At 43.9% G+C, this 25,484-nt stretch overlaps 1 protein-coding gene across 1 annotated transcript in view; it reads right to left on the reverse strand.

Moving 5' to 3' along the window:
• Positions 1-20,040, reverse strand: part of ETV5 (ETS variant transcription factor 5) — a 55,735-nt gene extending 35,695 nt beyond the window's left edge. Inside the window, 5 exon segments of the mRNA XM_028504434.2 lie at positions 16,266-16,316; positions 16,410-16,457; positions 16,577-16,664; positions 16,803-16,921; positions 19,969-20,040. Coding sequence (XP_028360235.1) covers positions 16,266-16,316; positions 16,410-16,457; positions 16,577-16,664; positions 16,803-16,847 — 232 coding nt within the window. The 5' untranslated portion in view covers positions 16,848-16,921; positions 19,969-20,040.
• Positions 20,041-25,484: the final 5,444 nt, after the last annotated feature.

The raw sequence follows: 25,484 nt of genomic DNA on the forward strand, positions 1-25,484 counted from the left end.
CCAGCTTTAGCTCACTGTTTCTCTTATACCATTACCATCCATACTCATTTCCCTCCATACTAAGAAATATGTACTGTTTAGTTTAACAATGTGGGGGTGGCCCTGGCTGGCGTAGCTAAGTGGACTGAGTGCGGGCCTGCAAACCAAAGTGTTGCTGATTTGATTCCCACTCAGCACTGGGTTGCAGGCCAGGTCCCCAGTGCGGGGCACACAAGAGGCAACCACACATCAATGTTTCTCTCCCTCTTTCTCCTTCCTCCCCCCTCTCTCTAAAAATAAATAAAATCTTAAAAAAAATAAAAAAAGAATGTGGGAGTGGAGGAGCCAGAGACATTTGCCCACCTTGTTCTTTGGTATGGCAGAGGGAAAGACTATCAAGCAGAGGGAAGTGTGAATATACAAATACCACTGGCAACAGAACTGAAGATGATACCTGGAAGGTAGGTGTGGCTTGTTTTCTGATTTACTCCTAACTTGTCAGAGTATCCCATTACCCTAGATTAGAGGGGCTTACGTCACCAGATAGGTTCTTCAATTTGAAGAGCACAGCAAAGCCCAAGGCCTACTTCCCAACACACTGCTGTCTTTCCTTAGTAGCTCTGGCCCCTTTGTGGACACATTTTGAGACAAAGCTCAAATAGCTAGGTAGATAGAATGAAGTTTTATTTTTTAAGTTGTAGCATATTATCAGAAGAGGTCAGAAATATGTCTTTATTCTAGGGCTGAGAAGATTAGAAATTCATTTCAAAGCATAAAATATATTCCTAATAGTTCAATATTCTTTGTAAATTGCTACAGCAGCACCAGTGAATGACAAGGATAAGATCCCCTGTTCAGGGAAACACAGAGGTTCGCGGGAGATAAAGTAAGTGGTTCTGGAGCTTAAAAAAAGAACATCTGGAGAAGGAGATGCCTTTGGATTTCCAAACCAAACAAGAGACATGCTCAAACCCGTTTGAATGGTTAACACTGATTCCGCCTGGCAACAGTTTCCAAAAATAAAAATTTGAAGTGCTGTCAAATTTAGTTAGGGGGTACAAGTTCTAAAACAACTGGAGGAAGTATAGGGGAATATGCCATTTTCTTTAATATCTAATACAGTTAAGATATGTAAGAGTAGATTTAAAAACTGAATATAGTGAGCCCTAACTGGTGTGGCTCAGTGGGCTGGATGTCATCCCACAAACTGAAAGGTCACAAGTGTGATTCCCAGTCAGGGCATAAGCCTCGGTTACGGGCCAGGTCCCCATTGGGGATGTGCAAGAAGCAACGGATTAGATCCATGTTTCTCTCTCACGTGGATGTTTCTCTCCCTCCCTTTCCCCTCTCTCTAAAAGTAAATAAATAAAATATTTTTTAAAACCTTTCACTTAAACGGAATATAGTGAAAAATCAACCATAAATAATAAAACCAGCTGTTTAGTAAGATGTGCTAAACATTTTTTAAACGAGTCCCTCAAAAGCCTTCCCCTCAAACACTCGCAAACTATCTTTGACCCGAATACCACCATCTGACTCACTCTGTGCTCTCAGTAGTGTTTTAAGGTCAACACAGTAACGTGGATCTGAGACATGAGAGAACTGACAGCAGATGTCCAGACCTAAGACCAGTGCAGTGTTCCTGTAGGTTGTCTGCATTTCTATACATCCTTTAAAAATGTACCCTAGAAAGTCAACAACTACAAAACAACTGACCAGGCCTCTTTAAAAAAAAACTCAAAAAAAACAAAAACAAAAAAAAAAAAACCCAAAAAACCAACACAACCCTCAATGTTATAGGAAAAAAGTGTTAGTCAGATTATTATAGATTTAAGAAGATGAAAGAAGCATAACAACAAATGCAATGTGTGGTTCTTAATTGAATCCTAAATCAAAAACAGTATCAGTATCAGCTATAAAACACATTTGGGGACAGCTGGGGAATTCTGAATAGTAGTGAATAAAAGCTGATTTTCTTAGGCTATGCAGAAGAATGTCCGTAATCTTTGGAGAGGCACTCTAAAGCATTTGGAGGTGAAATGTCAGAATGTCTGAACTTGCTTTCAAAATGGTCTAGAAAGAAAAACAAGTCTGTACAAAGAGAATACAACAAACGTAGCAATATGTTTTAAAAATAAATTTGTGAAGCAGATGTAATATTCCCATCTCCAAGATACTTCCAAACCACGCGTTTACACATGAGGAAAGTCACCCCTGACGTATTACCACACTGAAAGGATGGTGTCCTGTTCATCCTGTATCTTTACTGTGTTGGGTAATGTAGCTCCAGGAATCTAAAAGCACTCAAGGACAAATGTTGGTTATACTCTAACATGCAAGCCAGTGGTTCTCAATTTTGCTGTGGGTGGGGGTGGGGTGGGGGAGGGGAGTTCTGGTCCACTTAGAAAGGAGAAGGGAACACCCTTGAGGGGGCAAAATGAAAGTGGCTGCTCCCGTCACCATGACTACTGCCCACTGCCACCTGTACCACTGCCTGCGTGAAATGACAGCCATCATATAAAATCAGCAAAACTAAAATCTCTCAGTAATCCCATGTAGACATTAATATACACACAATAGAAACTAAAAAATATGTCCAGCTCAGGACCACAAAGCATTCTTGGAAAGAAAACAGAGAATGTCCACTCTTGTGACTATGCACAACAGGTTCAGAGCATTACCAGAACAGCTAGCAGAGTCCTCAAGAGGTTACAATGCAGCCTTCACCAACCTGTGAAGGCTGGCAAAATTAAAAAGAATTAAAGTTCTGCTCCTTGAGGTTCTCCTTCATGCTCTTCCCTCCAAAGCAGCTGGTCTGGCTCCTTCTGCGCAAAAAGGCTGAGCAGGCCCAGGGCCAAAAGCTTGAAAGGGGTGTGGCCTGGACTTCTGGGCCTCTGTGCCTTAGGTAAAAATGACACAAGAGTTGCTAGGGGCTCCAACTGGCCCAACCTAGCTTATCAACCTAGGAGATCAGAAAGGCATGTGGAGCTGAAGACCTAAATTGTGTTAAAGAAATCATATTGGATTGAAGAATATTCTGGGAATCAAGGATGGCAGCAGGACTCTGGTGTGGAGTCAAGGCTCGCCATGCACCTCACGGGATATGTGATAAACATCTGGTACAGCCACTGCTTGGGTGAAAACACCACATACAGGGGCTGAGATTTTAGGGCAGGCTCATTCTGCAATCTCAAACTGCAAGGGTAGCTGAATGTGTACTGGGCAAAGTCCTGCAAGAAGAAAGCAAGGCTTCTTCTGCTCTGGAATGGAATTTGCTATCAGTAAGTATAGGAAATGATCTCTTCAGGACTGACACAGCAGCAGTATTCAGAATTTTAGAACAGTGATTAATCGTGGTGATGGTAATCGGGGTGGGGATGGGACATGGGGTGGAGGGGGTGATGGTATTGATTATTCCAGGTTATTTCCTACTTGTCCTGTTTCTCAGCAAGGACTAAAAGACTGAGTATCATCCTGGTGGTGTATTTCCAGGGCCCTAGGGTTTAGGATCAACCATGCGGTAGCAGAATTCATTAATTAACTGTGGAAGTCCTTCCTATGTGGTCAATATCATCTGTAGAATAAATAACAAAAGAGCCAAATTAGCAACAGATAAAGCTAGTTCCTGGAACATCTGGCTCCAGGGATCAGGTTTCTCCTATACAGTGGGAAAAATCTACAGTCAGCAAAAGAGAGGCTTTATGAGTTGGTGTGTAGACAAAAAAAAAACACAAAACAGTGCTATTTTTCATAATTTAGAGGTAGAAACTTGGGGTAATATAATCAGCTTTAAAAAAAAAGACTTTGAACTTAGGACATAAACTAAGGGAAAGACATCCAACGGAGAGGGTTCGGGTTACACTGGTATAGGAATAGGACCAACCCAAGCGCGAGATTCAGTCTTGATGACCCTGCATAAAAATGGCTGGGGAATCCCAGACTGAAATAATAACCATGACACTAGAGCCAGGCCTTGGTACAGTGCGGTAAGAGGTGAGGGAGAAGACGTCTTCCTTGCCCGTAAGAGTAGATGAATTTATACCAAGTATTTGGAAACTCAAGAGGTGGAACCTGCCTGGGACAAGCCCAGGAATAGTGTGGTGGTGAGCTTCTGTTAAAAAATGATAGGCACTTGAAAGGAAGCGTGGAGACTGTGTCTCCAGAGTGCCCTCTCTCAATTCACAAGGCGGATGGTAGAAAAACAAGGTCAGCAGGGTCAGCAGAAGATTATTTCAGTATTCTGAAAATGAAAACACAGGAGCGTTGAATGGAAGTGTTGGAAATTAAAGGGAGGAAAAGGAGCTTAGAAAAAAACTGGCCTGATCTTAAAAATATACAGAGGGCAAAAGTAGGGAAATTATCAGTCATCATTACCTAATAAGACAAATCATAAGTAAGGATACAAAATAATAACAATAATAAAGCAATTAGTACAGATAAGTACTATTAATAAATAAATAAATAATAATAATACAAGATTGAACTCTGTGTTTTGAGTACTCACAACTATGAACCTACTTTTGCCCAGCCCTGCATAAAGAGCCTTAGTAGAGAGCGGTAGAGGAAACATCTCTAAGAGGCCGCCTATAAAGGCAGTGGAATTTCTCCCAGGTTACAGGAATCAGAGTTACAGATAGAGTTTCTCCCACCTGGGTTTTAAATTAGACAACAGAATGGATACCATGGAGAAGTTAAAACCTTGAGGCTGTGCTCTGTAAGCCTCTTTTCCATTTTCTGTTTATCTTGGATAACCTTAAATCTCTGCTGCTGACTGAGGCAACATGGGTCTGGGCGGAGTCACGGATAATGTGTCGGGCTTGTAGATTTTGTCTTTCTCTGGGGAAATGCTGCCTGTCCATAGGACGACAAGTTGCTGCAATGTCCACATTGGCTTTGGAGAGTGAAGTGCTTGTAAATTTTGTTTCCATAGGGCTGGTGTTACAGTATTTTATGCCCTTACTGCTCTCTGGAATGGGGAATATATATGACAAGACAGTCAACAATGGAGAAATCCAGTTCCAAAGATACCAAAGCACATCAGCAGTTCCAGCTTAAGGGGCCCCCAGGTTGCAGCTTCCATTAGACCCCAAAACAAAGCCCTTTGGCTAAAGATGAAAATATGGTTTTACACTTATAAAAGGGACTTTGATTACTCTGTGAGAATGGGGCATTGATTTGACAGGGGGGTTATACTTTACAAGGCTTTATGGGGGGCATTCTTTACACTGCTGGGATTATATTATTTGAACTATAATGTTTATATTATCTACTGGCTTCATATAATGGGGAGAAAAGGAAGTGTATGGAGGCTTGCTTCTGCTAGTCCCGGCCAAATGATTACAGCACCCCACAAAAAAATTCCCTCATTTCCTCCCTCCTCCCTCCTTCACCTCTGTCAACAATGGCAGCAGCTGGCCAGCAGAACCAGCACATGGTATCTCAGAATCAAATCAGCACCTGAAATACTACTGGTCAGAAGATAAAAAGCTAAATTTCCCCATGAAAGTCAATTTGGGAGGTCACTGTATAATGTACAACTGCCACCCAAAAGGGGGGACAGTACCACTCAGACTGACCATTTGAAATGTGTGTGGAGGGTGCCCTTCCCCCCTTCCTGGGGGCTCAAGGCCCCCTACCCGTTCACTCTCCCTCCTGAGAGGAAAAAAATGTGACCCAACTCAAGGATGACACCCAGGTCCTAAAGGACAGTGAGGAGACAGCTTTGGACAGGAAGAGCAAAACTGGTCCTCAAGGCTATTTACCTTCAGTTGCAAGGAGCTGGAAGTTGCTCCCGGCCCCCCAAACCTGAAAGGGCCATGGGAAGGGCTCAGGATACAAATGGGTCTATACACAGGGAGGCAGACTGCCCTGCTGTAGGAGCAGCAAGGTCCTTCAGGCTGACCTGTGGTCCCAGGGTAAGTCTACCAGGGTAAAGAATTTAGCTGGTCATGTCCTTGGTCATTAACTGGGAGGGCCAGTTGCTAAATGGCATTTGGGATACCGGTCTTGTCCTCTCTTCACCTCTATCACAGACTAACGATGATACAGGTGATTTTTTACAAGTTTCTATTCCAAGTCTGGCTAAAATAGAAGGAAAGAGATTCTTCATATTAATACTCCTCAACTCCTCCCAAAAGAAGTGGGCATGTAGGTCATAGGCAGCCACCTATGTACTAAACCAGGGGGAACTGGGTAAAAATGAGTGTCTATTACAGAATAGCTGCATCTTATTCTTGGCACAAAACTGCAAATCTTTCAAATAGTCATTCCCAAACAAAAATCTGTTATCAATTAAGGAAGATAATTTAATACCAATGGTAGTAGAGAGGGTTGGGTTTTTTTTTTTACCCAGATAAACTGGTTTCAGATTCACTTCCTTCAAGTACACACTCTCTACACTTCAGAACTGTTTTTGCAACAGCTTGGATTTGTGCAATTCTTCAAAGGACTCATTTTATCCTAACAATTCAGGATTGCTACTTTAGAATTCTGAAAATGGAAACCCTGAGGCCTTGAATATAAGAGTTAGAAATTAAAGGGAGGAAAAGGAGCTTAGAAAAGAACTGGCCCAACTTTGTGAAGGTAGGGCTTGAGTGTGAATAGATACAGAGCTGTTTCATAAAATATTTTGTACAGAACGAATACTTCTAATTGCATTAAGAGTGTCACATCCCCAAACTCACAGGCTACGGAGAAACTAAAGCATTTGACAGCCAAGTGAAAGGTTTGTCTGAGTGTACAGGGGTGACCATGAGGAGAGTCAAGGTAAAAATAAGTGGTTCCTCTGTCTTTGAATGCACCTCCCCCTTTCCACTGCCACATGGTGGATCCTTTTAGACCTCCAGCTTGGAGACCTTGCTTCCACCTGGGGCATCTGTTACCGTTCAAGTTTAAGACACTGGTAAGATGAAAAGGTGACTGACTGGCCTGATTATGCCAAAAGGAGGATGTGAGTATTATCTGTACCAACTACTTTCCTGGGGCAGCTATTCAAATAATTTTAACATCCAATCTTTACCAATATGATAGAAACTATGTTTAATTTTCACAGGTCAGAAAGAGGTCTAAAGAACACTCCATCCTCAAATTCTGTTACAGATGACAGGATGGATTCCTCCACCATGGGCTTTACACCAACCACAGATTCTACCACCGCGGGCTGCTCCCTGGAAACGTACCATCAGGAGGAGGGAGCAGGGCACTTTTCCTGAATGGGAAAAAAACACAAACCTAAACCTTCTCTAACATCCCTTCTTGTAATTTACTCCCAATTTATAGAATTCTCATTTAAACTGGCATTAAAGGAAGTGTTAACAATATCTGAAATAGGATTTAAGCACTGTGGGAAAACTTATCTTCCAATTTAAAATTCATCTTTAAAACCCGACAGGAGAAGATTCGAGCTGGAGAAATGGGCGTCTCCCGAGAACCACTCCTCTCACCTCCGGCGTCTTCCTGAAAGCAGACACTCGGCGAGCATGTCAAGGGCGCCCGAGCCGCAGTTCGTTCCCTAGCACACGCTCCGCCTGGGAAACATAGCATTAGCTGCACCAAGTCTAAATGCAGCCCGGGAAGACTTGGCTGGTGTGTGTGCTTAAAAGAGGAATCAGAAAAGGAGAAATAGCCCTGAATAGTTGTTTCTACTCATCTCTGAGGTCATCCCAAGGACTCTCGGAACTCGGGTCTCAAGACACTCTACAGAGTTACTTCCCTACCAGCTAGAGGCTGGCGTTGGGGCTGTTGGATGATGGGGTGGGAAGGGAACATAATAGAGAATGTGATAGGGTGCAAAATAGCATTCACCATGTGCTGGCTGGTGCAGAGCACGGTGCCACGGCTGAGACAGACAGAAAGAAACATAAGGCAGGGGTTTTGGAGACACTTAGAGCCAAAGAGAAAGTGTTTCCTGTTTCAACAGAATAGAAATTGGGAAGCCGGGACTAAGTTTAATATTTGTCAAAATACAGAATACCGCACATTAAAACCTATGCTGCCTTCTCCTTATTCCTCAAGAAATGAGATTCCATGGCTGGTGGGGAAGGAAAGGAATCAAAAGGGAGATGAGGAGGGGTGGAAACGTTCTGACTCGAGGTCTCCCTTAGCACGGTGAACTTATCGCCACTAAATTATTCTCTATCAAAGTTCGGATTAGGAAATTTAGGGTAGGCATTCCAGGATCTAGTCTTTACTGAGGGTGGCCACATAGAAAAGACATCCCCCCTCTTCGATTCTACCTTTTCCCTGGGAGAAGTATAAAAGACCCTCATTAAGTGCCCTTTCAGGCAATTACAAAGCATTTCCAGGCACTTGGCTGAAAAGTGTTTATGTAAGCTGAAGTCCTCCTCAGCCCCTCTGGAGAAGCACAAATATCAGCATCCTCTTACACAGCTGATATCTAGAGTTACCTCCGGAGAGGTTTCAGACTCTCTCACAAAAGGGCAATCTGCCCAGGCCTGTTCTTTTTTTAATAGGGAAGGGCCAATTTATAGCACGGGAAATATTTCAGAAAAAAAAAAAAAAAAAAAAAAACAACTCCTTACAGCAAAACACAAATGCAAACAGCCTCATTTTGGTTGTGAGGATAAGGAGTAGGGACTAAGAGCTCTTTAAAAAACTCTGAGGCAACGGCACTGGATTGGGATTAACTTTTGTTTTGCTTTTTACCCAATTGTCCTTCTTATGCTTATCATACAGCCCCGGTCTGGCCCACACAGTCCTTGGTTTAGGGCTGTCTGTGAGGTCTTAGTCAAGATGCTGGAGGGTATTCAGGGTGGGTGCTACTGAGACAAGTGTACCCCTAGAACCGGGCCTCATTCTGGGGTGAGGCTACTCTGGTTTGGGGGTTGCTCAGAGGCTGTTCTTTCTGGTACTTGCTGGGATGCTCCTTTGAAGAAAGCAAGGCATTTGAAGGGTACCGCTGGAAGGGTCGCAGCCATAGTGAGGTTCCCCCAGAGCTGAGTCCCCGCCTGGGAATTGTCACTTTATGGCACACACTTGGCCACAGTGGGAAATTAAATAGAAGAGGGGAGGCCAAGGAGGAGAGAAATTACAGCTCAGTCACTGCTGTGTTGAAGTGGAAGCCTCAACAAGAAATATCTGCACTGGCGCAGCAAGCACCCGTTCTTCAGGCCTGGAATCGAGACTGGGGCTTGCAACAGAAGAGCAGGCAGGAATCTTCAATGGGAAGCTGAAGCCACAGCCCCATGGGAAGCAGGAGATAAAAGGGTAATATCCTCAGATCAAGTCTCAACACCTCTTTCCCCAGGGAAGCTAAACCACCCTCTCCTATTATCACTGCCTTTAGACATCCACAGCCTAAAATGGGGGACCAAGAAAGGAGGGCGGATAGGTCAGGAACAGCTCTTCCCTGTAAACCCAGGCCATCAGCCTGGCATTTGGAGGGTTAAAGTCAACACTTAAAAGAAAACTCAAACCCCATTAAGTCCAGGCCAGGAGAACAGGGAGCAGCAGGAAAGCCAAAGGAAACTAATTTTGGAGGTTCTCCAAGCTGCCAATCACAAGCACATTTCTAACAGTCCCAGTGTTGTTTGAGTTGGTTGTTTTTCCACAGGCTACACAATGGGGTCTGGTTATTCATTGAAAAAGTCTGCAAGGGAGCCCCGCCCTCCATTCACAACTAATTTGGAATGCTCCATTCAGCAAGAGGGGGACTCTGAAGCTCAGCCCGATCAGGCAATAGGAGCAGAGCCCAGCTGTCGCTGCAGGGACGCTTGCTCGCCCAGTGAGCTGTGTTTATGTAAGAAATTCAGACACTGCAGGCTCCTGCCTGCTCCACACCCTCCCTAAGATTCAGATGGCCAAGACTGGGGCTGAAATCTGCAAGGGTGTGCAAGTCTGCTGGAAGTGAGGTCTCAAGTGCCCTCTGGCAAAAGGGGAAAGGTAGAAGGAAACTATCTTGTACAGCCTGGTTCAGAATCTGACTGTAGCCACCAGCTGAGAGAAACAGACTTCAGTGGTATTTCTCCTGCCCCAGGGACGAGCTGGTTTGCATTAGACAACAGCTTTCTCTGGAAGTTGGCCTTTCCAGACTCCTTGGCTTTTGCATTCATTGCCAAATGCTACAACGGGAGCCACCTGGCTTCCTCCCCAAGGGAGAGGGTCTCTGGAGACACTACTAAATTCTCTGGCTGCAGGAGGTGGGGGTAAATTACCTCTTAGGAACAGATTCACAGTTCCTTTTCCTAGATCTACGTCTAGCCTGTAAGGCTTCTAATTCCTCCTGAATGCCCATGAGACATCAAAAGGGAAGATACAAGGTGAAATCTACTCCAAGAACAATGTAAATAAAGTACAAGGCTAAAAACTGGTTTGGTTTCTTGGAGATTTTTTTTTCAACCTTTAATAATCACTCTAAGGGAGATCTGATAAAGCCGGTCTAACAACCAACTTTATTTCAAGGAAAAGCATACCAACTTTATGAAAATTAAATCCAGGAAAAAAAATTTAGTTGTTTCCTGTTTTTGTAAAATATTTGGCTATTTTGAAATATCTGATGTTTACCTTTTCTCACTGCTGCTGCCACCCCAACCCCCACCCCCAGTGGACCCCAGGCGGTGACTGGGGAAACATTTCTCTGAAATCTTTCTGACCACAGAATCAGATTCCAGGTCTTGGCTGTTCTGCAGATGGGCCTCAAACTCCTGGCCTTTTAAAAGCTAGCTCTTATCTTGCTCCCTTGCATCTCACACCCTCTGCCTTAACTTTCCCCTCCATGCTTCCTCCTCCTACACAAGGGAGCCTCCTTTATTTGCTGTGCAGGATCCTTTTACGTGGGGGCTCTTCTCCCTGAGAAGAGTTGTGAGTCCATTATCTAGCTGCCAAGCCCAAAGGTGTACTTACATTCCGGTTACACACACACACACACACACACAGGCCTACTATTCTGCCCCTCCTTTAAACTGAGCCTCTGAGAGGGATGGGACAATGATAGAAACTGACGACCAAAGCCTCTGTTAAATGAGCTTGATGAGTTCACAAAATGAATTTTTTAAAAAGCAACCTAATCCGGTATTGGCATCAGCATGCCTGGCACCTGTCCAAGAGCTGGGAGCTGCAACATGACAAGACTGCACTCTCTGGATTCCAAGTGGAGAAGCACTGTGTGCCAGGGCACAGATGGGGCCCAAGCTGCCTCAAGGGCAACCATGTGCCCAATGGGGACAGTAGGCCTCTGAGCCTGGATGTACTTCACCATCACCAGAACTTGAGAAACATGTGGAGGGAACTGTCTCTTGGTAGAGAATCATACACTCCATCTAACCCCACCACGTGATACTACAAGATGATAGAAATTGCAGATAGCACAAATTCTCAGCTTTATCAAGCTACCTGTCTTAATCTTGTAAAAGTGAAGAAAGATGAAGAGGATAGACAGTAATCTCATGATTGATGCCAGGATTTTGTTACCTCTGGAATCTACCTGGGTGATCTACCAGACAATCCAAGTCTTTCTCACCAAACTCAAAGGGCTGGGAAAGGTTACTAGGTTTTATTAGAGGACTACAGGCAGAAAGACAACTAAGAGGCAAAGAAAAATTCATTGCTTTTAATAAGCCTATCTGAATTAAAGTTAGAGGAAAACATTTTGTATAAACATATGGCTCTTTTAGATAAATGGGATCTCTAGGTCTTGGTTTCTTAAGTCTTGAGTCTAAGGATCTTGGAGGCTATCAAAACAGGAAGGATTTCAAATCGTTTAGCACCCTCTCAGTGGTCAGGCGGTGGGCGAGCTAACAGAGCCTTTGAAAGCAGCACTGTAAACCTGTGAAACAGCCTCTCCCCACCTCTTTCCCTCCTGCTTTCTTCAGCTCTCTCTTCTCGCCTCCCCACCTTCCCAACTACCGGCTCTAGAAGAGGACAAACTGATTGCTTTGACTCTGTCAACATTCTCATTTTTAAAGTGCCTTTTTTACCTTCTGTAACTAAAAAGACTTTAGGATGATCCTTTCAAATTGAAATGGCCCAAGACCACATAGCAAGTAAACCTCCAGTTTTACACCACCACCTGAGTCCAAAATGATGTGTCCTCTCCAAAAGGAAGGCATCGTCTCTACAGTATCAACCTCATTCATAGTAAAAAAGAAAAAAAATCCAACTGAATAATCTCATACTGAAACAGGATTAAGATCAATGTGTTTTAGGCTCAAAGGCTGCCTTAACAGTTAATCCTATTTCCCCAGCCATCTATTGCAATGTATTTATGAAAAGTCAATTTCATCAGTTAATTAGACAGTCCTTAGAAAATTACTTGTACTTCCTCCAGTCCACTCATTCTTTTTGAAACATGTAGCTAAAAGGAACACTTCAAGGGGAAAATAAAGTCACTGGATTTTAAAACAATTCTCTAGACTATATTTGGTGTGGAGGCCATGGTTTTAAAATACGATGTTCTCATGCCTTCTCCCCAGCATAAAATATAGTTATCTGAGATGTTGGTAAACATTCACAATATCACAACTGAAATAATGGTTTTTTAAAATTGAAGCCTGTATTAAAAAAAACTCTTTATATATGCTAAAATCCAGTAATAACCTTAAGTGCCCAACCACTCAGTCTGGAAAAATTAATGTAACCCCCACCCTACCCCAAATCTAAGAATTTTGAGTTCCAATCTTACCCATGGTTTTGGTTTGTAGTTAATTCTGTGAAAATGTGTACACATCTATTTGCTGACACATTCCCTGGTTTGGTAGTTCTATGTGTTAATTAATGCACATATTTAGCTACACACATTTACATAGATATGCACACATTCATTTATAATACACTGGATATATAACACACGGTTTTACCGGTACTTACACTAATATGTCTTCTAGGAAACATGTCAGCTCTATGATTTTGTTTTATTAATTTCTCTCTCTCTTCCAAGCCTACATGGAACACACTCAAAGTACCAAGATATTTAGTAAGTTTCTCAGTATCACAGAGTGAGGAGAACTGAGGTTTTCAACTGGGCAGCTGGAGTCTCCCTAAAGCTCTCCCCGGGTCTATCTCAAGGCACCTGAAATAATGAGTGAGAGCCTGGAGGGTCCCTTAACATGCCAGTAACCCCTGGCTCTGTAGCTTCGTGACAGCTTCTTTAAGGATATTTTATAACGTCTTCTTCTCATTTCACCTAACCCCTTCTATTTGCCCCTATCACACTAGTCAGTCTCTCCAGCACTGGACCTTGTATTATCCCCTCTGTGAAATGAAGGGATTGGACGAGACATCTCTGCAAGGGAGCTCCAGCTCTAACCTGGGATCTTCCAGGTTACTTCTCAGGACCAAGGGACAATTGGAGAGGAGGGGCGGGCAATGGCAGAATCCCTGTAGGCTATAGCTTACACTTTTTTATTCCCTTGAATTTGACCTTTAAGAGTTTCCAGATGGTGATACTTTATCAATACTTGTAGTATTTGTGAGGTAGGGTGAAATCTATGTAGCTAGAAGTAAGCTTGGCATTTATATGACTTACAAGAACAATGGTTTCATTTATGCAAATCACACTGGATGGATGTCTATGAGTAGGAACCTAAATCTGGAACACTGACAAATTATAATCTCTTTAGAAGTTGACCTTATAAGTGCTTACTGAAAAAGGTATGCCATAATCTTCAAAACTGACATGCTAAAACAAAAACAATTACCCACATTACTTAATATTTCTCTCTCTCTCATAAAGGAAAGGTAGACTATTACAAGTGGCAGGCACAGAGTATTTGTTTCAAATGCTTCTGCTACTGTAGGGAAAAGATTCTCTTTACCAGGCAAGTGCCAGTTTATTTTATAGTTCATGGATTGATCAATTCAAACCAATTTATAAGGTTTCATTAAATCTGAATGAGTGTCTCTCCCTCCCCGGAATAATCATAGACTCTTCCAGAAGGTAACAGGAGCAGAAGCTGATCCTCAACCCTAGGCTGAGAGATATACAGAGAAGAGTGGGGCCAGTCCCGGGCTCTGCCAGCATTCATGCGTCTATACGGTCAGTTTCAACAACTATCAGACCAGTCACACAGAACAGCAAGGATGCGAGGACGAAGGATACACCATCCCATATTTGTATAATCTTTCTTAACCTCCAAGGCAAGGGGATCTATTTCAATTTATTCTTCTTGAAGCTCCATCTCCAGAAATAACAGCCAGAGAGGGGGAACGAATTATTAAAATACTTTTTTGAGGCGACTCAACCATCTGTTTTATCCTTAAAAGACAGAAAAGCTCAACCTTAAGAAGTTAAAGCAAAAAGCAAACAAAGTAAAAAACAGAGCACACTTGGTAAGCATAAACATTTCCCAAAGCTCCTCCATTTTAGGTATGGCAATTTAATTAAAGAATTTAACACATTCTATTCACTGAGCAGAAATTACTTCTAAGGAGCCAAAACATTTATTGATTTCTTTCCTTTAGCTTATTCCTACAGATAAATATCTCTCCAAATATAAATCCTGGGTGCTGGCATCTTTCTCTAAAGAACATATCTCTGGCTTTAACACAAAAAGTCAATTTGAAGGCAGTCATCTCACCTCCCTTTTAATTCTTTTGGGTTTCAGAGAAACAAGCACTGGCCAGTGTGGCTCTCAGTTGGAGTGTATTCCCCCACACACCAAAAGGACGTTGGTTTGATTCCTGGTCAGGAGGGCACATACCTAGGTTGCCAGTCTGGGAGTGTATGGGAGGCAACCAATCAATGCTTCTCACATGGATGTTTCTTTCTGTCTAAAAACCAATGGACATATCTATCCATATCCTCGGGTGAGGATAAAAAACAAAGTGTCATAAAAGCATTTCAATGAACCTCTGCCAAGAAAGCCACCTCCCAAACAGATTGCAGTTTATGCTGCTCTAAGCAAGAACTGGAAAGGCTATGTCGAACTGTCAACACAGAACAGAGTGGGATTACAAAACCCTGCCTTTTATCTTACACATACACGCATGCACACACGCACACTGCGGGTTATCTTTATTTAGTCTTTCAGTGGCAAGCTTCCCAATCACTTAAAAGCAATCAAAGGGCAAAAATTACCATCATTTACTTTCCTGAGAAAACATACACAGCCAGCTGTGACAAAGTTAAGGTGACTATACATCTGTGGGTTATAGTTTATTCCCTTTTAAAGTTTCGTAGCATTGCAGCTTGAATATGAGACCTGTCATTAGAGAATGTTTAGCTGGTGCTACCTCTGGTCTTTCATGATTTAGAACACCCAGCTTTCACTGAGACCCAAAGACACCTTCTCTCCCAGGGCATTTTTTCTCTCTCTTACGGCCTCTGTCTGTCTGTCTCTCTTGATAAAACAAAGCTAGGAAAAATTTGTTGATACAAAATGAGAAATTGAATCCTTGCCTGGCTCAGGTGCTTGCTATTATAAACTATGACTAAGAGACATGAATTTCTCTATGATGCAACTCTCAAGAGAGGCAGCATTTTCTCCAGGCCTCTCTTAAACCTGCTCATTCGCCAGTGACTAATGCTCTCTAGAGCTGCCCTGTACTGCTCAAATTTCATCAGCCAGCTTTGTCCTTGATAGCTCTGCCTGGACCATAAAAGCTCCCAAAACCTGTTGAGAGCAGCTCTGAAAGATCAGTGCAAAGCTAACCACACCCCTGCCAGCTTGGAGAGCAAGCTGTCTTTTGAGCTTGCCATTGCATTTGTTATCTCAAAGACATGAGCATTTAATGACCACTTCTTGAAAGTTTTTACTTTTCTTTGAACGATAAAGCCTGACAACTACATGAAAAATAGGAGTACATCAGGTCACCCTGTATCCACCCTTTTTCAACTCAGAAGTAGGAACAAAACTGACAATGTTAGGTGAAGCCTCAATTAACTGAGTCTTCTATTAACGATTTTCTGCACCTTTCAAAGAAAAAAAAGTCAGGCTCATGATTTGCATCAAGGACTTAATTTGTAAAGCAAACAGAAGACACTGTAAGATAAAATCTGATTAATAGATGTTTGGTCCAATATCTTACTATATACAATGTGAATTAATTTACAATTTTGAGCTTGAAGCCTTACAATATTCTCAGGGGGAAAAATTTAGGGTTAAATCATGTTCACTAAATCTTACCTGCAGCAGAATAAAAAGCACTTTAGAAATAATTACAATAAGGAATGAAACAAAAGTTTTGGGGGTTAACTTTTAATTGTTAAAAGAAACAAAATATATTCCATTATCCAAATATGCTGACTACAGCAGATAAGAGCAATCTAGACATGTATAATCCAAGACCAAACAATTTCAGAAGAAATGATCCACCACCAGAAAGATACTTACAGTTATCAGACTGAAAATCTGGGACAAACTGTTCATCATCAGGAACTTGTGCTGGAAAAGAGATTTTTATTTTAAACCTTTCAGTTGTATTAAAAAGCAAAGTAAAATGTTTTATATGGAAAATATGACAGCTAAGAAACTTGCCTTCAGCTAACCAAGCCTCTTGAAGTTGACTGAGATCCTGAAACAACTCTGGAATTGAAAACAGAAGACACCAGAATGAGAATTCCTCTGCTAGGGAGAGGAGTCCATGCACCGCTTTCACTAGGAGCCATTTGAGGAAACCACAACACAGGGGAAAGCTTCGCTACCTTCAGAATCGTGAGCCAGATCTGTGTCCAAAAACTTCCTCTTTCTGTCAATCACAGGCCGCCCTCTACATTCCTCGGATCTAGATTTCTGAAAAAGGCAAACATACAGTGAAGACTCAAGTGTAATAAAGGGGTCTTGAAAGGGGGTGGTAGCACTACACCAACAAGGAGAAGATTCAAATTTGGAGAGAGAGGACAAAACAAACCAAAAGCCACATAAACTTACCCCTGGGACCATAAAAGGGACTTGCTGGTCATAAAACCCATCCATGGTGCTTCCAACGTCTCTAATACCACTTTGAAAGGTTTCAGCATTGAGTAATTTCTGGGGGGTAAAGGGTCCTCCTGTAATATGAATTTGGGAAATTTTAACTGAGGGGAGTGAGAAATGAAATAATTTTATACTGCTCTTTCTTCAGGGCTTGTGCAAATCACTGCCTTTCCTTGAGGTACTTAAAGTCCACTCAAGGTGTTAGCTTTACAGACTAACACTAGGTTTAAGGGCATCAAAGATTCATAGTGCTGCTCCATGTCAAATCCATTTACTTACTCATCCTTTTCTCTCTCTCATTCTCTCCTTAGAGTATAGGTTTGCTATCGTCTGCCTCCTATTTTTTTTTTAAAGAAAGGGACCTTATTTTCATTATAAAAGGGTATTTTCAAGTTCCCTCCAATAGAAAATACTCCAGGGTATTTGTAGTGGCAGGGTTTTGGGGTGCTTTTTTTTACATAATTTAATTTTGACAGTACAATGACAGGAAGTGGAAAACTGGGTTTAAGCATTCCAAATTATTGGCAATTAAGAATCTGACATACATAGTGTTTCTAAAAGTATTTTGTAGGTCAGTGGTAAAACACTATATATAGTTCCATGAATGTATTGATCAGAGGTATACTTATCTTCACACACTTTTTTTAAAAACCTCAACCTGTCCAAATAGGTGTAGTGTCTGTAATGTCACAAATAATCTCCATGGCAACTTAGAGATATCTAAGACCATCTCCAATTTCTAAAAGAATAAAATAGCTATAAAAAGTAACAAAGAAGACTAAATTCCATCGCACACATTTTAAATGCATCACTACCATAGATATTTTTTTAAAAGCATTAAAAGCAAAAGATCCATGGAAAGAAAATTCCATTTTTTTCCTTATAGTGATGTCAATATTTCCCAAACATGCCAAAAAAATTAAACTTGTTCCAGTACTGTCAAGTCTTAGGGCTAGGAAGAGAGTTTGGAGGTCAAAAGGGAGAGAATTTTTTCTAATTTGGGAGGAATAAAATAACAATTTTAGGTAGGTACCATCTTCCAGAACGCTCGGTTTTATTCTCCAAATTAAAAAAAAAAAAAAAACTCAGTTAAGTGAACAAAATGGGGAAAACAATTTCATTCACTCCAACTTTAAGCAATGTAAAATGCTTAAGGATAATTCTTTTGCTTAACTTGTATATAAATTTTATAATAGGGAACTTTTTCTCAGTGGACAATTCCACCCAATTTGTTTTTCACACTGTGTAGAGCATATCAAGTTTTGGTGAACAGGATGCAAGGAAACCCTTCACGGCCAGCCTCCTCTCTCAGCACTTCGGCCCAAGTAATCAGATATTTTCAAAGTCAAAGAGGGAGAGAAGCAAAATTGCACACAGTTCGTAACTTCCTAGAAAAACACTCCCACTAGCCTGCTTGCTTGCCTTCCTCAGAATAAAACCTCTTTCTCAAATGTCACCAACTCGTTGTACAACAAAATCTGAGAATCACCAGCACTGAGTTGAGGGTCATGAAAACGAGTCTTCTGTGTCCTTCAGAAACATGTCCCATTAAATCGTGGCCTTAAAAATTCTGTAAGTTTCTATTGGGGGAAGGGGCAACGGGTAGGAGATCGGAGGCAGAGAAAATTACAGTCTCACAATGAAATACGTTGCAAAATACTTCACCATGAAGAGCAAAACTGTTTTTTAAAAAATTTAAACGAAAGAAGCTGCCATAAGCGAATCCAAAAGAGGCACTGAGGATCTTTAAAGCAGCCCTCAGAGTTGAAGGGCTAGAAAAATCATGTTCAAAGCACTTATATACATATTTTTAAGCCTGAAGGGAAGGCTCCAGCTCATCCAGGAGTTAAATCACTTCCTTTGCACCCCCCTCCCTTCCTGGTGCCCCCAGGAAAACTTTAACACAGCGCAGCGGCGCGATCGAGGCCCCTCCCCCGCAGCGCACAGCGGGCCTGTTTTATGAATGGAAGAGCAAGCAGCGGCCGCCACATCAGGTAAAGGCTGTAACTGGATCCCTCGCGCTGGGCCCCATTCACAAAACAAGACACACTTCCACCCAATTCCCAGCCTTCCCCATTCATGAAAACTCCTTCAGATGCGTCCCCGCCCCCACTCCCAACGCAAGCTCAGCCTCCGACGCAGGCCCCTCACCCCAGCATTTTAGGAAGCTCAATGCTTCATTCACAAAAAAAAGGGGGAAAAAAGCCGCAGGGATCAACGAGCCAACGAAAGAAACCCGCTTCATTCATAAACTCGCCCACATTCATAAAAACGAGCTGCGGCACCGGACGCTACCAACCGCCTCCAATTCCTCCCTCTCCCCCAAAAACACCTCCAAATATCTCTCCTTGGCACCCACCCTCAACCAGGAGTTCAGTGCCCCCCAGAGGTCCCCTCTCCTCCGAAAATGCAGTTAGATCCCTAATCCAGCGCGACGCTCCAGCATCTCTCCATCCCCCCTCTGCACCGGTTTTTTTCTCAACTATTCCCAGGCGATGCTCCCCGATTTCTCGAGAACCGCCGCGCAACCCGACGCTCTCAGTCCGCTGGGGGCTTGGGTGTCTACTTTCCACAACCTGAAACTTGCAAGGCCTGCATAAGTTCCGGGCCGACCCCCAACCCCGCAGGCTGCACATGCCTAATGTCACTTAACCTCTCCCGGTGCTCTGGGGGCATCACCTCTCAAATATTCCCCCTACGCTGCTTTTGGGCCCCCTCCTCCCCACTGCAAGCTCCGCCGAGCGTCTCTTCTCGCGAGCCTGCAAGTCACCTCGGGGATCTAAGATCTCCAGAGACTGTAAAGCCCCGCAACTCTGCGTCCCCTATCCCCGCCCAGGAGCCCCCTTACTTCGAGCTTCGGAGAGCCTCCCCCGCGACGTGCGGAAACCCACTGTCCATGCGCTCCCGAACCTTTAGCCACCCCCGCCCGACAGCTCCCAGGAACCGAATCCGACAGGGACACCAGAGGAGGGGGTGGTCAGCCTCGGGGGCGGGGGTCAGCCCAAATTAAAAGTGCACCCGGATTTGAAGATTCTGAATCAGACCTTAAACTCTCGGGCCCTTCGGACCCGTTTCTGGACACCCCCTCCGATGCCCCGACGCCCCTTCGACGCCCCCTCACCTGAGGCGGCGGCTCTCCCCTGCTTGCAGCGGCCCCGGGCGCAGGCGCGCTCACGCACGCGCGCACCGGGCCTGGGCGCCTAAGCAAAAGGCAGGGCCGAACCGCTCTGGGGACGCTGAACCTCTCCGCGCACAATCCGCTGGACTCTGCGCCGCAGCTGCCAACCAGGCTGGAGCGCTGGCCCGGCCCCGGCGGTCCTCTGCTCTGCCCGCTGTGATTGGCCCACAGCCTTAGCCCAGCTGAGTTCCCATTGGCCCAAGGCTGCTACTGCAGCTGTCCATCACCTCTTGTTTACCCTGTCTGCGGGCAAATCCAGCCAAGCCGCCCCATCAACTCCGACTCACATTGGTCAACAGCGCGTCCCTCCCCACTCCTCAGGGGTCTGTTTTACATAATCTATGCACTGGGGGCTATGGGCCAATCAGCACAGGCTGTTTATATAATGAATGTTAGGACGTTTTTCATTCATAAAAAACGCGACCTGAGGGGGAAGCTTAGCTGAGTCAGTGAAGCACTTAAAGGGGCCGAGGCCCGGAGGAACTGCGGTTACTTGTCTTCTCGCAGCTCTCCCAACTTTTCACCGAAGCACGGCTCTTCCTCTTACACATTCACCTATTTTTCCCACTAGCAATGCCATCGTTGGGATTCGACCGCTGGGCGACAGAAGTTCACAGCTGCAGCACCAAGCAAAGTTATCATTTTAGAATTCAGGCTAGAGGAATTCATAATTCCACCCAGAGAGAAACTCGCTGACCGACCTGGGCTTTTGGCCCACAGAAACACAGAAAACGGAAACAGAGCCCTCTAATCTTAGTTACCTTTAAGAGAGGCCTTAATTTCCTTTAACCAGGTTTCCAGCGGGGAAGAATAAGCAGTATCTCTCTTTAAAATCTGAGCTTTCAAACAGATCTTAGTTACTATTTTATTCCAGCAAGGCCTAAGGCCGAAACAAATCCCGTTTTCTCCCCATGTTTAATAGCGGTTTATAACCTCGCCAGAGTGTGTTTTGGATCCAAGACGAGAGAGGGTCGGCGCTCAGCGAAATCCTCTCTGGGGACGGCACCAACCAGTCAACCGACCTAGAAACATAAATTCCTCCGAAAAGGGCTTGCAGAGTTAGGCCACCTGCCTCCCTCGCGGGACTGCTTGTTTTCCATTTAAGTGTTGAATACAAGATGGTGCATTTGCGAATTAGATCCCGTGCAGCTGGGAACGACGAGAGGCTGCTCTGCTTGCCAAACGATCGGGCACTAACTGCAATTGCTGAGATTCTTAACAGGGTGTTCCAGGAAACAAATAAATAAGCAATCCTCTCGCATCTTCCCCAACTCCTGTACCCCCTCCTGTGAAAACCGCGGGGAAGCGCTCTGCTCTCCCGTAGGATGCTGGAGCTTGTGAGGGAGTTTTGTTCTACCGGCGTGCCCTGCCATTCACCCCGTGTGCTAGCGGTGGGGAGGAAAGATGCCGAATGTTGGTAGAGAGTCCCTAGCAAAGGGGTCCCCAGGGTAGCGAACTCTGGGGATGCTCCCCAACCCCATCATAAAGAATACAGTGTGGATTTTTAGTGAAAAGAAAAAATTTTAAGTCAAAATTTGCCCACCTTTTTTCTGGTTCCACTCTTTTGTATCTCAAACAGAGTGAGCAGGCACTTGGCTTGTGATTATAGCCCAAGAAAGATGGGAATTTACCTAAGGAAGGAACCTGGAGTACCCTGAGTCCTGGGCCCATCACTGAGTAGGCTGAGCTATTTACTGACTTTACAAGAGACTGGAGTGGGCATGAGTTGATGGGTGGGAAAGTGCTCAGCACTTTTAATAAGCAGTTCCGAGATACCCCATTTCCTACTAGAGCATTTTTCTACGCCCCACCCCCCCCAGTAAAAATTTCCTTTAATGCTTCTCTTCATTCCTCAGCACCATTTCTGTTTGTTGTCTGGAGGGGTTACCCTAGTCCAGTTGTACTCTCAGGGTGTTGCTGGCATCCTGAATGCTGTCTGTTCAACTAGACTCAGGGGCCAGGTTTGCTTCCTCATCTTGTCTGCTCCCCATCCTGTCCCATCTCTTCTCAATCTTATCTGCTCTCTGATCTATTTTCTCCAAAAGAGCTTTGGTAGTCCTCTTCACTTAAACCTGCCTCAGGCTCCAGCCCTTTGGAAGGCCTGCAGCCCAGGGGGCCATATATCTTACCATGGAAGTCACAGCACATCAAAATAGCGCTGTATAACTCTATGCGCAAGGATACAATGTAGGGCTTTCTCCACGGGGTTGAAGTTGATGCCTGGAGTGTGACTCTTGTGAACTTTGCCTCAAGCCAAGTTTCCCCATCCCTTCTTGGGAAGAGAAGGTGAGTATTTCTGGATTAAGTAGCAATAATTAGTGACTGCGATGGGAGCACAGGAGGAGTTGGGGGATGGGTTTTTATGAGAGGGTTGTTGAAAACATCAGCTCATATGCAGGATTTACATCAGAATAGAGCTCTTGCCAATTAATTACTTCGTCATTCAGTAAACATTTTTTTGTACCAAATACTCAGCCAGACCCTGTCCTAGGCCAAAAACGTTACAGAGATGAATATGATACAGCCTGTGTCTTGGAGGAGCCCACAATCTATTGCACAATTTCAGCAGCTGCAGTTTACTGAGCACTTAATATATGGCCTGCTGATGTCATACATAATTCTCTACAGGTTATCTTATTTAATCCTCATAATAACAGCACTGAAGTGGTCTCTACAATTATTGTCTGCATTTTATAGATAAGAAATTGAGGCACAGAAAGATTAACTTGACAATGGTGACAATGGCCACTTGACAATGGACAATAGCTTGCAGCTTGTGGAACCTGAAAAAGCCCTAAGGCAGGAGATCTAACATATGCCTCTGTTACTCAGAAAACCACCAGAAAATATCATTTGAACCTCATTTGCCCCAACAGAGGACAAAACTGATTAAAGTCACAGGGAGGCAGACTTCTCAGCATAGTGTTAGGAAGGATTCTGGAATGTTTGAAGTGCTTCAATGAATGAATGTAATGAGTCTCCTGTCACAGGAGGCATTTACGCAGAAAGATTTAGAGAGAGTTCACAGGGTTGGATAAGTGAACTCAGAGGATTGCTCCAGCTCTAAGAGTATGTGATTCAGAGAATTTGGAGCTTCTGTTAGACAGGGAGTTCAAGCCCAGGCCCAGGCACCTCGGCTCTGTGATGAAATGTGTGGGTATAACTCATGATGACTTGTCTTGTCAGACTGACTTCTGGGCCCAGAGCTGCTTCCTTATTGTTAAGTGTTTACAGTGTCTTATCTTTCTGCCTTTCTTCTTTCCTCCGTTTTTCCTTCTTAGTGACGTACTTGCCCTACCCCCAGTGCCACCCCATTCCCCATCTTCTTGCTCCCTTTACCTTCATAAGAAGTGTCAGCATTTAGAAGTTCTTTGTGTCTTACATTGAGTCTTTCCTCCTAAGAACATTGCTTAACATTGGAGACTTTGTCCAGCACATCTTCTGATGTATCATTCCCTCTCCTCCTGGAGAGAAGCAGGACTGGAAAAGATAACAAAAAGAGAGACCTGCCCTAGGGAGCATTCATTTAGAGTCAATCTAGCCTTTGTCCTCTGGCAGTAGCAAAACTCACTTAATCACGGCAGAATAACTAGCCTCTTGTTCTTCAATTTGCAGTGTATCTACAGAGAAACAACATAGAAGGAGAGAAAAACAAGTCTTTTACCCCAAGTCTGAAAGCTTCCGTTTCCCTTTAGAGGACCACATTTAAAAATTTCCCCTAAAATCTGAAAAGCAAGGTAAAATGCAAAGCAGGCAACCCTGCCTTGAACTGCTGATCACCAAAGTGGCAGTGGGAAATGAGGCAGCATCTCGACCTTGGTCCTCGAATTAGGAAATACCTGTGTTCCTCTGTTAGCAATGCTGTCTGCGGTGACTGTAGCCCTGTCTGGAGGCTGGGGTGGGGGCTACATGGCCCCGAGGATCCTTCCCCATGCTTATATCTTAAGGAGGAAAGGACTTGAAGACAGTGTCAAAAGGTACTTAAATGTTTTTCTTGTCTTCGAGGGATAAAGGATTCTATCTGGCTGGCATACCTCACTTTCTAAAATTCAGAAATAAATATCCTAAAAACTGAGGAGAGAAAAGAAAATCTTTTAGATTCAATGTATCTTTAAACAAATAGGGGCCATCTCATCATCTTCAGGGGTCCTTATAGCCAGGGAATAATAATAACTGACAGTTACTCAAAATCTTAATATAAGCCAGATACTTTTCTAAACACTTCCTATGTATTAGCACATTTAGTCCTAACAATAGCCCTCTGAGGGAGCTACGATTATTATCACCTCTACTTTTCCCAGATGAGAAAAAAAATGTAGGTACAGGAAGGCTACATAAATTGCTCCAGGCCCCATAACTAGCACACAGTAAGAAGAGGCATGTACCCGAGGGGCCCTCTCCAGATCCTGGCCAGTAACCACTCTGCTGGGCTGCCTCAGCCCCAGGGAACAGCCAACACTGAAAAAGCACTTCATTATGCCAGGCCCCTGGGAGCCTTGCTTATATTAACCCACCTGATCCCCCTAACACCGCGTGATGTAGATGCCATCATTATCCCTATTTTATAGATGAGGAAACTGAGGCACAGAGAGCTTAGGTCATTTGCCCAAGATCACACAGCTAGAGTTGGAGTTGGGAGCTCAGTGTCGACCTTGAACAGAGTTCTTGCTCTGAAACACTTCACTATGCGTTTCCTGCAATCTCCCACCCTACCGGTTTCCTTCGTCTTGCCTGGGGGCTCTGGCTGCTCACCTGCCTCTGCCTTGAGAGTCACAGTGCTTCGCTGGGAATGTGCTCCAGCAGCTCCAGCCAGATTTCTGAATTATTATCCAGGGAAGCTAGAAGTTGTCTTCATTAAAATCACTTCAGAAAGAGAAAAGAAATCACTTTTACAGAGCATCCCCTATGTGCCAGGCTCTGCTAGACACTTGACATACATCGTCTTATTTAATCCTCCCAGTCCTTCTCAGAGGTAGTAATAATACTCAAGTTGCAGGTGTTTAAACTGGGGGGTCAAAGTGAGGTTAAAAAACATATGAGTTTTCAGTTAGGAAGGAGCAAGCCAGACCTCTGACCAAATGCATGTTCTTGACCCTCTGACCCACTGGCCCAGGGAGGCCTATCCCTCTCCCAGCTCCTTTCCTGAGCTTGAGGACACCCTCTCTCCTGCCTCTTTCTCTTTACTTTCCATTCTTAGACTCCAAAAAAAATCCACTATCAAGAAAAGCTGGTGGTATAGGTTACATTTATGTTGTTCATAGTCACATTTCTTCCTTAAGCCCCAACCCTTAAAAAAATAATAGGGTGAAAATCTAGAAAATTCCCATGGCTTCCATTGCCTTCAGAATATAGTCCATCTCTGTGGCGGGACCCTCACCCTGGTTAACCCTGCAGTCTCTCCCAGCCTCCTGCGCCCTTCAGTCTGGCCGTGCAGGTCAGAGTCACCTGTTCCTCAAACC

Source organism: Phyllostomus discolor, chromosome 2 (assembly GCF_004126475.2).
Source record: "Phyllostomus discolor isolate MPI-MPIP mPhyDis1 chromosome 2, mPhyDis1.pri.v3, whole genome shotgun sequence".
NCBI classification, from domain to species: Eukaryota; Metazoa; Chordata; class Mammalia; order Chiroptera; family Phyllostomidae; genus Phyllostomus; species Phyllostomus discolor.